The sequence below is a fragment of the Poecilia mexicana genome, unplaced genomic scaffold (assembly GCF_051168715.1).
Source record: "Poecilia mexicana isolate PSO_F unplaced genomic scaffold, ASM5116871v1 scaffold_1, whole genome shotgun sequence".
NCBI lineage: Eukaryota > Metazoa > Chordata > Actinopteri > Cyprinodontiformes > Poeciliidae > Poecilia > Poecilia mexicana.
The window spans coordinates 14,176,622-14,189,415 of record NW_028263370.1 but is presented as its reverse complement, the minus strand read 5'-3'; the positions used below and the strand labels follow the sequence as shown (position 1 = coordinate 14,189,415).

Genomic DNA, 12,794 nt, shown 5'->3' with positions numbered 1-12,794 from the left:
ATGACGACATCACCTGCCTGGAATGCTTTGCCACAGACATCACAGTGATCTGTCTGTAGGAAGCTTACTGGGACGTGCAGCTCAGCGACTTGACTCAATATGGAATTATCTAGAAAAGCTCCTCGTCATCGTGCAACCTGTTCTCCAGACCTATTCCCTGCTCTTCTCTGTCTAATGAGTTAACTCAAATTGTGTTTGTTGATGTAATGTTTAAACACTTTCTCAGAAAAAAATTCAAATATGAGTTAAAAGTCACTTCTAACATATATATTGTATATATTGTTGAGTTTTATGAACTTCCCTGAAGTCTCTATTCCTTATGGTAGAATTCTCAATCGCTCCCATACTTTGCACTTCCCATGTGTTTCCATAGATCTGCCTTTTTTTTTTTTTTTTTTAACATTTCTTTATCGAGAATGACAATGCAATTAAATTTGATTTAATTTAACTTGGTGTCGATGTTATGTATTTTAACACTTCATATGAAATTTAAAGAACTTGGTAAGTTTACTTTTTAAAAGTGCAAATAATAGCCATCATCGTTTTTGTTTCAGTCTGATGCTGTGGGTGTAACTTTTGTGTTTGAGCTCGGTTTTTTCACAAATACACCTCAGCAAATAGCCAATTATTCCTTATCCAACCTTGCTATAAGTGAATAAAACACCAACCAAACTGGAACCAGTTGGAATGGTGAAGAGTTAAGTAGGAGCATAGTCACAGGCAGCCATTTTGAACATACTTCTTTCACAAGATGAAAAAGAAATGGTAAGATGATACAGTATAATTGTAGTGGGAGTGGATTCATGGATTTAGTTCACACTAGTGAGGTTCATACCTACTATATACCAAGACTAAGCTATTGCGGGCTGTGGTCATTATTCTCATGATTACCAAATAATTGGTTCTAAAGTCAATAAAGTCTGGCTATGTAACAATCTGTTTCTGGCTTTTTTCTTGTGATTGTGTTTCGGCATTCAGCCTCTGTACATTTTATGCAACTCTGACTTTTTAGTCCCACATTGAATAGTGACCATGACTTTTGTTATTCAAATTTTACTGACAATAAACATTTATTAGACATTATTAAAATATCATGAATTTGTGCTGTTGAAATCAAAATAATTGCACCTGCTTAGTAATTCAAGTAGTGTGGTAATTTGACAATTCAATTTTCAGTATTAATGCAAGAACAACCTAAATTTTAATGCAACTTTTCTGCAAAACTGTCTTATCCATGCGTAGATATGGGCTGGTATTAAAAAAATCATTCCTTTCCTTTACATTTAGAATTAAAGACTTACTTAAACAACTGTGTATAGTAGCAGGTAAAATAGCAATTATTTCATTTCTTTTCTGCTACATTGTGTTAAATTGTAGTTAGTTAATAAAACACTTATTTGCCTCATGTCTTTTCCCCTTTTTTTAAATCAAAATCAGCTAACTGAAGTCAAATTACCAAATTATTCAATGATACATTTTAAGAAAATTTGATTGGAATTGGTATTGGGGATTCTAACCGTTTTGACTTGGTTTAAGATCGTTACCGAAATCCCCAGAATCACACAGCCCTAAATACCAGATGAACAAAACAACAAAAATACATAGAAGACCAGCACTTCTATTTGATCTTGTTCTTAATCTGTATTTTGTGCTAATATTAGTTAGCATATTTTAGCATAAATGTAAAAGCTGAACCCGTTAGGACAGTCAATGCAATTTTAAAGGAAAAACAAACAGGAGGCTCAAGCACAACAAAACATTTTATATAAAACATTTTATATGGACATTCAATAACAAAAAAGGAAAAAATAAAATAAAACAATGGTAGCCAAAGGGATACAGACAGGACAAAGGGACCGTTCATTGAAAAACTATATTAACTATGAAGAATGACCACATAGTTTTCTATAATACAGGGCCAAGAAAGCCATGACAGGAAAATGAAGCTGCCAAATTCCATTTTCTTCAGCAGCCATTTTGTTTGTCAGCAGGCAACTTTTTTTTTCTTTTTTTGCCAACAGCGATGTGCTCTTTGTTGTCAGCTAGATTGCAACCGCTAGCTGCCCATCAGGAAGTTTAGTGGTGATGGAGGATGCTGCGGCTCTCCGCTGTAGGAATCAAATGAGAACTCACGAGATTCATGCAAGACATTTTTTTTTTCTTTTTCTTTCTTTTTTTCTTTTTTTTTTTTTTTTACATGACAACTATCACTCATGCTGGTTTGTCCATGCCATTAGTGGCTCCAAAAGTCAATCTTTGTATTTTTTATTTTTTTTTTAGCACTTTTCAAGTTGGGAACCAGAACATGCTGGAAACTTAACATCTTTGGCTAGTGCCATTTTTAAAATTTAGCCCAGAGCACATTCTATATTTAGATAAAATACCAAACCAAAAGGATGAACTAGAACAGTAAATGAAAGAAGAAGAAAAAAAAACATGTGACTGCCCAAAATATATATTTTTTCAATAGTTAAAAAAGTGGGACATTAAAAAAAAATCTAACCCAATCCCACCCCACAAACAAAAACAGTTTAAAAACAGTCCTATTTCACACAATATGATTTGCCAAACCAGAATATCAACCTGTGTATGCATGAGTAAAAACACTTTCAGTCATTCAAACTGAATATCCACTGAAATGATGAGGAGTCTTCATTAAAATAGAGGAAAACAAACCAAGCAAAAAATAAAAAAAGAACAAAAAAACTACAAACATAAAGAAAAAAGCAGTTGATTTAACGAAAGTGCTACAGACCTGGCCTCATTCATTCTATGGCTCACTGAAACAAACGGGGGAGAAAAAAAAGAGAGCACTTTTTGTAATTGGTGAAATAATGATTACGTGTCACAACAATTCCTATGATCAATTGAACAAAAACAAAACAAAATAATAAAAATGAAACACTTTGGTGACGTTACGTGCATACCTTTAGTTACGCTATCGATGTATGCTCTCAGCTCAGGAATTTTAATCCGAGCCCAAAAAGTAAAAGTTGAAATTTGCACCTTACTGAAGAAGTGACAACACATTTTTATATATTAAAAAAAACAAAACAAAACAAAAACAAAACATTTAAAACAACGTAAATAAAGACAGCTATAAGAGCATGATAATAATAACACAAGTAATATATTTATATTTATATATATATATATATTTATACGGCAGAAAAATGTGCTTTCTACAAATCTTTGGAACACAAAATAAAAGTCAAAAGAAAAAGCCACATTTTGGAAATATAGGGTACAATAGTATAGAAATATGCACAATAGTAATGTGTTTTGCATTTAAATATTCACAATCAACTCACCAACGGAATCTCTGTCTTGCTCAGTAATTGCTGTTGGCAGCATCTTAAACGCAATTACCAACTAAAGTACGTTTCAGGAAGACTCATCCATTGCTGGACTCTATAAAAGATGAAGAATGAGGGGAAAATCTAAATAATAGAGTTTTACAATAAACAGACCACCGGATACCTGAACAACCCCTACGGCTGCAAGCAGATGATCTCCAACAGGATGTAAACTTAACAGGAACATGTTTACAGTGTAGTGTTGCACTTTTTTTTTGTAGTGTTCTATGATGGCCGCACACAGACTGTGTAGTGAAATTCTGTGCATGACCAAGAAGACGTGAGATATAGTTGGTATATTACTGAAGAGTGGAGTGTTTGTAATAAAGATGCATTGCTTTTTTTTTCTTTGTTATTATACCCCCCGAGTTTCACTGATGAACCTCCACCACAGTGGTGCAGCTGTTTCAAACAACAACAAAAAAATGGTTTTATATTAAGAAGAATGAGAATAATTACAACAGTAATAATAATAATAATTTGGTAATTTTTTTTTTCTCTAAACTAATTTCTTTGCATATCATAACATTTTTTTTTTTTTTAAGTTTAAAGGTTTACCATTTCCACATACAAAGAGAAACTTGAGGTAAGGAACAGCTCTAATAAACCCCTCCCTCCTTCAGCTTTCCGTCATTTCTCCAAGACGCTGGGTTCGGTCTTCCTCACAGCAGAACACTGAAAGAGTGAAACTCGTCCTTTTACCATCTGCCGACATTGCGGACGGACTCTAAAACGCACCACTGGGTGCTTTTGTTATTTCGCCATTCTGGTTCAAAAATCTTTTTTGCGGGTGCTCTAACCGAAGGCACCTTTCTGCTCTCGAGACTGTCTGCTTCCCTCTTACTTTCCTCAAGAGTGTGTGCAGGTCAGGCGGCGCTCGGCTCCTTCTAAGGCAGCTGCTCAAATGTCCATTATCCACATACAGCCTCTGGAAGAACGCCTGGGCTCTGTCCCCAAATCTTGTGCTGCTGAGTGCTGAGAGAATAACAGGGGGAGACTATAATACAGCCGTGCAATTGAGAAGGTGGCCACTTTTCAGTCAGATGTTTTTATTTTTATTTATTTATTTTTTTAATGTAAAGGTGACCCTTCAGTCTTTAATACAGCTTTCCTCTATTTTTGTAGAAGCTTAGATAAGAAAACGTGGGACTGCTCTGGGGTAGGGTCTGAAATATCTTTGCTGTGGTCGACTCCACTCTTTAAAACAGGGCGCAGTCCACCTCCAGGACAACAGAGGGAGCTCTTTCAGAGTAATTCAATGGGAGAGGGGAGGCCCTGGGTCGTGTATTGTCTTTTAATAAGGGGCAAATCTGCTGTAGCCTCCCCTGTAGAGCGTGGCCTGAAAAAAAAAATACAGAAAGATATTTACATTTTTTGCATTTGTTTCAGGGAGGACCTCATAGCATAACTTATAATGAATCCCCGCATAATTTGTTTTCTTTAAACATGCTTACTCTCCCCCATGATGAATGCAGCTGTGAGACATCTAAAAACACTGATTTAACATAGCATAATCATGTATCTTACATTATAGTTTAGAGCCAAAAAACGTACAAATATGGTGATTACAGACCACTCAAGCAGTGAGTCAACAGCCAGACCATCGAAATTACCTCTGAAGGCATGAAGTTTCACAGGTAAGACAATGGAAAGTGTTTACATCTCCATATCCGTTTTTTTTTTTCAGTATATAAAAAAAAAAAATCTGCAGACTCTTTTTTAAAGGAACTCAATAATCGCTCTCTTGCACTCCTACATGTTAACACGCAGTAAATAGCTTCAGCGACATGCTTTTTGGTCAGTGTCTGAAGAAAATATTAGATGTTTGACTCCAGCAGTTGCCACATTGTATGAACCTCTCCCACTGACGCCATATGAAGTATTAGTGAAGAACGGTTCACTTAAACTTACCATGGCTCCAACACCGTAGGCTGCTGGGGCCAGTGCAGCATGGTAGGGATCTGCCGTGTAAACTCGTCCGTAGCTGTGAGAAACATTTGAAAATATTTGCTTAGAGACAAATAGCAACATTTGTACGCAAAAAAATAATAAACAGCAACAATGTGATAATGAAGGGTTTGTTATTGTTTTATCTATACTTGTATATTAATTTTGACACCATGTTTTTATTTAGTTTGTCACCCAAATCTAACTGCATTTTAGCAAAGGAAAAATGCTGCAAAAGAAAGTAAGACTGAAGTGTGAAATCCCGGAGGAACGCACTTTTAGAAGGACTCCTGTCACATCTTGAAAAAGAAAATGTTTGATTACACTCACTTCTAATATTTAGCCTAGGATCAAACATAGCTTTTATTTATTATTGCTAAAATTAGATATTGTTGGAATTATATTTTTTGTATTATATATTTTTTTTTTGTTTGCTTTTTTTTTGTCAATGGCTACAAAAACTGACAAAGGTTTTGTGGGCAAATTCAAATTTACATATTACTTGTGAATTAATTTATTAACACAGTGCAAATAACTTTTTTTAATGTGATCCTGTTGCATGTTGGAAAAGGTTGGATGAGTAGATCCTAGAAGGCTCCTGTGAATGTTTAGCTGTTTGTGTTTTAAATGTTTTAAAGACGTCCAGAACTATTGACTCACCTGTCACTGTAAGCTGCTGCTGCAGCGGCTGCTGCTGCAGGAGTCGCTACAGCAGCCGGCTGGGCGTAACGATACGCTGCATAGCCGCCCTGTGAGGAGGCGATGGGAGAAGAGGGAGATGGATGAAAGTACGTGGGAGTGCAGAGGAGGACATGGGGACGATGTAGGGACAGGAAGAAAAATGAAACATTTGTTCAATGCTCACTATGTGCTTTCTGCAGTGCAGAGGACTAGTTGTGAATCTAAAGGGTTATATTGTGAGAGAAAACTGCTGAGAAGAGCGAAATATTAACAAGCAGACAGTCAGCAAAACTGGCTAATCTGGTGCAGTACAGCATTCACAAGGATGTAGCTACGGCTCTGTGTTTCTCTCTCACTCCATGACTAACTCAGCAAAACTATCCGTAATTGTATGTGACGCTATTTTTTTTTATTTTATTTTTTTTTATGTTTTGGACTGTTTGCAGCCTTCAACGTGCGTCATCTTCCCCACTGTGTTGGACAGAGAGGGAGAGAGACCTTAAAGCCATAAATGTGCCCAACCACCGTTCCCTTTCAAAAACACACGGTCAGAGAAAGGGGAAGGAGAGGCAAGATGACTGTGCCATTATTTATGTTTGCATGAACAGCTTGTGAACAGACACCAAAGAAAAAAACAACAAAAAAACAAAACTACAAGTGTAAGGAGACAGTCAGCCAGTTGGATTAAAAATAAAGAGCAAATCGCGCACTCTCACGTGGCCGGCAACCAATCACTGACAGACACGGCATGCTTTCCCAAACTTAGAACACATATTAGGTAAAAAAAAAAAAAAAAAAGTCCTACAAAAAAATAAAATAAAATAACACACACCACTGCATTCTACCCTAAAGAATCAGTCACGACCAAGTCCCTGCATTCAGGACCACACATTGGCTGCTATGGGGGGGAAGGCTGGACTAAATAGGAGCGGAGGAGGACAGAGATGAGGTGAAGGAACAAGAAGATGGAGGGAGGAGGGGAAGAAAAATGAGCATAAAAACAGATTGGAAAGGAGTTGGAGAGAACGGTAGAGTAAGAAATGGAAAGGAGATTTAAGAAAAGCAAGAGGGAGAATGGAGAATAAAACTACTGCAGCTAGAATGAAAAAGAAAGAGGTGAGTTGGGAGGATGGAGAGATTCGGGAGATAACAGGAGGGAGGGGGGGAGCCAGCCTTGTAAGTATGTCCGCATGCTGACACTGATTCAGTTAGCATGCCACAGGTGAAACAGATAGGGAGATTCCTGGAAGGGGTCTGAAGTAACTGAATGTGTGTGTCCTACATCCTTCTGACTGCCAGTGTACACTCTGTGGACTACAACACTACTCACGACCGTTTCCTTTTTCCTCACTTTCCCAAAACTTAAAATGGATCATTTCACTGAACAGTCCACACTGGGTTATTATTAAATATAGATTTGCCTTAATTTATCATCTGGATTTATCTGACACTCTGACTCACTGGGACAAAAACAGAAGTGTTGGACATATTCAACAAGAAGAATAACTTTATTCAACTTTTATCTTTTTAAAGTTTCTACTCCACAGTCAACACCTTTTAATTGAAAGGTCAAGATAATTTGCTGAAGAACTGTCTATGCTGTGTACTGCAACTTTGTAAGTTCTGACTCATTCTTTCATGTAGGAGAAGACTTTTTTCCCCTTAATTTTCTTTTGGACAGCTGCACAGATCCATAGCGCTTTCTTACAAAGCATAGACTCTCCACAGATCTCAGATTAATTGTAAAAACAGCTGAGAAAAATATTGCAGCTGTAGTGTGCCTAAGATTAAAACCTACAGTAATAAAATACATTGAAGTTTGCAGTGGTAATGTGACAAAAGGTAACAAAAGGACCTGCTAAGCACTCCATGTACAATTGAAACCAGAAGTTTACATAGACCAAAATAAAAAGACACATGTACCTTTTTTCCCCACCGTCTGCAGTTAAATCAGACTAAATCTTTGTTGTTTTAAGTTTATAGGCTGCCTGGATTGAGATCAGGGCTTTGTGATGACCACACCAACACACTGACTTTGTCGTTCTTGGGCCAGTTTGGCTGTATGCTTTGGATCGTTGTCCATCTGGAAGACCAGCCTGGACCCGAGCTTTAATGTCTTGGCTGATGTTTTCAATATTTCCACATATTCTTCTTTCCTCATAATGCCATTTATTTTATGAAGTGCACCAGTCCCTCCTGCAGCAAAAGAGCCTCACAACATGATGCTGCCACCCACATATCCTTCACAGGGTTCCCAAGCTTACAAGCGCCTTTGCCTTTTCCTGCATAAACATACAAACATACCTCCATGCACACATTGTTTGTTTTTTTGTAAACATCACTTTTAAGACATTATTAAATGAGTCTCTAAGATATTCTTACTCTGATTAAAAAAAAAAAAACTTCAGAAAGTGAAAAGTAAATGTGTATCTGTCTTTTCATTCAGTGCTTGTGAGCTTCTGGTTTCAAGTGTAGGCATCTTAAAATTTGTCTTGTAAAACAATCAAGTTATACTGCAATATCTCAGTCCATTACTGTAACTGCACACCTGCCATCTGGATTTCAACTTATCAATTATTTATCCACATCACTTGGAAGATTTGTTGTTTTCTTTGGGAATTTTAGCCCAATTCTTTTCTCCCCCTTCCGTAACTCCACCCATGTCAGAATCCAGTGAGTTAGTAAAAGAAGACAGAAGAGGCAATTCAATCTCAGATGGTCAATAATGTCTAGCAGCACGCAGTCATTGGAGACGAGGAGGATGCACACTGGCTGTCACATAGAGTGTGTAAACCCTACCTGGGGCAATCTGCCACTAATGTCCTGAAACACTAGTCTACAGAGAGAACAGAAACAGCTATTGTCAACCTGGTCTCACACACACACACACACACACATACACACGCAGCAACACACTCATGATCACACTGGTACAAACTTACTCCACAAAGGCACAGAAACAAACCCCAGAAGAGTTTACTTGTGAATGGGCCTGATTTGAACGGTTTGCTGCACTGAGGAGGAATACTGCATATCACCAGGTGTGTTACTAAATACTTAGGGCTCTTAGAAAATACCTAAAAAATAAACTTGGTGTGACGCATTGTAATAATAATTTCAGATTTAGGCAGAATGACACAAAATGCGTTACAGTGACTAATCCAAACTGTCAAAAGTACACGCCTCTATGGGTTTGATCCGCACCGTTTCACACTTGAAAAACCCACAGGCAAGCGAAGGAAAACGTAGGTGACGAGTGAAGCAGTGGAGGAGAGGCAAGGCATACTTACATAGAGGTCAGCCGCACCGTAAAAACCATCCTGATAGGCCATCACACTGAGAGGGAGACAGACGACAGCAGGAGAAAAGACAGAAAGGTAGAGAGTACAAAGGAGTGGCGTTTGGAAAACCAAAAAAAAAAGAAAAAAAAGAAAAAAGAAATCAAAATGGAACAAAACAAGGAAATAATGGAGTGAAGCGCCATCGTGTGGACAGAGCAGAAAACAACAAATAGAGAAGGTGATGGGGAGGTGAGAAAACGGTGCCGAAGAAATTGTGAGAGAGAGAGAAGAGAAAAGAAGGGTGAGATTATTACACACCGTGCAACATGCAAGACTAAATACCACCTCTTTGTATACAGATGCACCGACTTCAAAGTGTTACTACTGCTACTTCAGCTGGTGAGATTTACCAAAAACAAATAACTTCAATTTAATTTTATGACAAACTGCGGTCATATCATAATATGTTTAAAGGTACAAGGAAATGGTATTTTAGCTCCGCAAACTATCAAAGTTATTATTTTTATAAAAATGTATCCAAACACAACATGCACGATTTGAATCACTATCTCACTAAGTGAAGCCATGATTTAAAAGAAGATCGACCTTATCTAAGTTTTTCCTTACTGATCTAAAAATACAGGTATTTCTATTACACATATTTACATATATATTTACCCAGGGTATGCTGGGATGGCAGGTTGTGGGACGGCAGCCCTGACCGCGCTGTAGACGGGCCGAGCTCGACCCCGCAGATGCGTTCCTCGAAAGGTCGCAGCGGTGGAAGCGGCAGCCGCTGCTGCTGCTGCTGCCGGGTACGGGAACCCTGGAACTGATGATTAGACAATTATACGACAAAACATGCAGCTTCATTGTATTAACAGTGGTGCAGTATTAACAATATCTCCACAGAGGAAAAAAAAACAAACATCTCGATTAATCTGTGTTTTCATAATTTATCACCTAAGTGAGTGGCTGTTGGCAATCATTTACAGTTTCTGGGGTTTTATTCAGCTAAACCGATGCAATTAAAGTTGTTTGGTGTTCAAGCTTCTAAAAAAGCTTCACATTTCAGAGTCAGGTTGGTGTTAATAAAGGTAGATGTTGTCAAAATAACAACTAGGCTGTAAAAAAATACATTCACATTGAATGTATATACATACATTGAAGCAGAGACACATCTAATAGTTGCAAAACTCTGATCCTTGGGGTGAGGGGTGCCAAGATTGTGTCTTGAGATTATACTAAGCTCCACCTGTGTAGTTATGCGCTAATGCTTCACCTCTTATGGTCACCCTGATCATGACTGATTCTCATTTTGTATTTCTTGTATTTGTCCAAGAATCATACCAAACTTCTTGCCTTGTGCAGATCTATCTTGCTCCTCACTTTCACAGAACAGAACAAACCGGTTCAATAACCAGGAGTCCTTAATGACCACATGGACAAGTCACCATGTGGAAAACCTGAATTCTGGTTGTATTGGCGCAAATACTTATTTCAGAAGTATAACTCGCAGTGTACAGAGATTAAGTACAAATATATAAAAATTAGGGAAAAAAACTGTATTTCCAGCCAATGTTTTTTTTTTTTTTTTTAAAGAAAGATACGTTGTGGCAGTTAAAATTTTGTGTTTCACAGAAGAGTAGCTGACTACTCAGGTTGTAAGGAGTTAATTGTGTTCATCAGAGAGACAGCCTGGAGGAAGAAACCATCTCTACAGTGGCTGGTTCTCGTAAACAGCACTCTGTAGCGAGACCTGAAGGTAAAATCCAGGATGTGTGGGGTCTGCAGAGATGCTAGCTGCCCTTTTCCTAACCCTAGACCTGTACAAGTCCTGGATGGAGAAATGGTCAGCCCTGATGATCCTCTCTGTAGACCTAATTGTTTGCTTTAGTCTGGACTCGTTTTGTTCTGTGGATGAGCCTTGATGACATGCAAACTACTTATTTTTTAGATTGCAGGTTGATGTTGTCCCACTGAATTAAAATAAAAGCACAACAAAAGACTATCTTATAAGAAACATGTTTTACCTCTGCTATAATTTATAGTTTTAATAATACTCAACAATTTTGGAAAATAAAAGCCTGCGGATGTGCGGATGTCTCTTGTTCTAATTCTTAATTTGTCTTTGCAAGGTTTTGCCTGCAAATTCTGTATCTGCTGGATATTATTTGAGAAGCAGAATAAAATTTGCTTCTTCATATCTTACCTGTATAGAGCTCAGGACTGTACATGGCTCCAACCATAGGACTTAACTTCCAACCAGCTGTAGGAATAAAATAAAATAAAAACAGCATCAAGGCAACATTCCTACATGAAGAAAACTAACATTTTCATGACTAGTAACTTAACAGGTGAAAGGAACCAATTTCGCCACTCAAGCTGGTTGCAAGAACAATCCAATATGACATTTTTATTTCTGGTCCGTAACAGCGCGAAACAGAATGAATAATGCGATTTGAACCCAAATGTTGGATCAGAACTCAAACAAATCCTTGTAAAATGATCAGTGATTGAGTCAATGTTGTTTGTGTGCTTCCCCACATCTTCCAAGCTGTTTGGGAGAGCAGTTTAATAAACTTAATATTGGAGCTTGAGATTTATAAAAACTTAAGCCTATTGACAGAAATAGCAAAAAAATAAATAAATAAATAAAATAAAATAAAAAATTGTCTTATGGTTTTAGCCAAAACCATAAGGCAAGCATTAAAACTTCAATACATGAAGTAATTAAACCTAGACTGAAATATTATACAACAGTTTTTTTATTATTACAGCCACACTTAAACAGCTGCAATTGCACAACAGGTGCAGGTTCAGTTCAGTTTAAAGCACAAAAAGTTAAAAATGACCTTTTTTTTTTTTTTTTTCCCTTTCTTTTTTTTTTTAACGTATGAATGTGTGTGTGTTCAGTCAAGAGTCAGAGACCAAACGCTTGTGGGTAAAGTGTTAAAATTAAAGGTCTGATGTGGCAAATCTATGACAAAGACTGTCATTAAATTATAAATCTATGTAGAAACCATGACAATTAGTGGGACAGAATTTCTGTCCTTTAGAAAATGTAATACAAGAAAAATCTCAGAAACAAATTAAACATTTTTTATAAATGTAAAATGGTCAGATAAAATTCTACGCTTTATAAGACTATGTAGGGTCTTTCTTTCTTTACACAAGTGATATCTATTATGTAAAGAATACATACTGTTTTTTGCAGCTTGCAGCTGTAACTACATTTATAGCTAGAATAACATTTTAAATACTATATAAATGAGACCTATTCTGCCTTTTAAAGGACTATGCTGTTATTTTTTAGTTGTTATTATCCAAAATCCTTCTGTCTGGTAACTCGGAGTTTGTTCAATGTAGGATTTCACTGAGCAGCACTGGAATCCTGCAGACTAAAATAAAGATGTTCCCACGGAGGTAATTATGGGAAACATTACGACGACGATCTCAGCTATGAAATGTGCCTCTCTTTTTCATCTGTGATTCCATCTCTTTGTGACCTTTCACCTTTAGCATATTG

General features: G+C 37.1%; 1 protein-coding gene across 4 annotated transcripts in view; it reads right to left on the bottom strand.

Annotated features, from left to right (window-relative positions):
- Window positions 1–1,742: 1,742 nt before the first annotated feature.
- The window catches only part of rbfox2 (RNA binding fox-1 homolog 2), a 50,784-nt gene continuing 39,732 nt past the window's right edge, over window positions 1,743–12,794 (bottom strand). For 2 of the 4 annotated variants that reach the window (XM_014982383.2, XM_014982416.2), the window contains 6 exons: window positions 11,478–11,534; window positions 9,944–10,097; window positions 9,275–9,320; window positions 5,964–6,052; window positions 5,268–5,340; window positions 1,743–4,695 (listed from right to left, as the gene is read on the bottom strand). In XM_014982383.2, coding sequence (XP_014837869.2) covers window positions 4,651–4,695; window positions 5,268–5,340; window positions 5,964–6,052; window positions 9,275–9,320; window positions 9,944–10,097; window positions 11,478–11,534 — 464 coding nt within the window. In that variant the 3' untranslated portion in view covers window positions 1,743–4,650. Of the gene's footprint in view, window positions 4,696–5,267; window positions 5,341–5,963; window positions 6,053–8,783; window positions 8,821–9,274; window positions 9,321–9,943; window positions 10,098–11,477; window positions 11,535–12,794 lie in introns of those variants that run through there. The other 2 variants (XM_014982391.2, XM_014982406.2) reach the window with 2 other exon arrangements.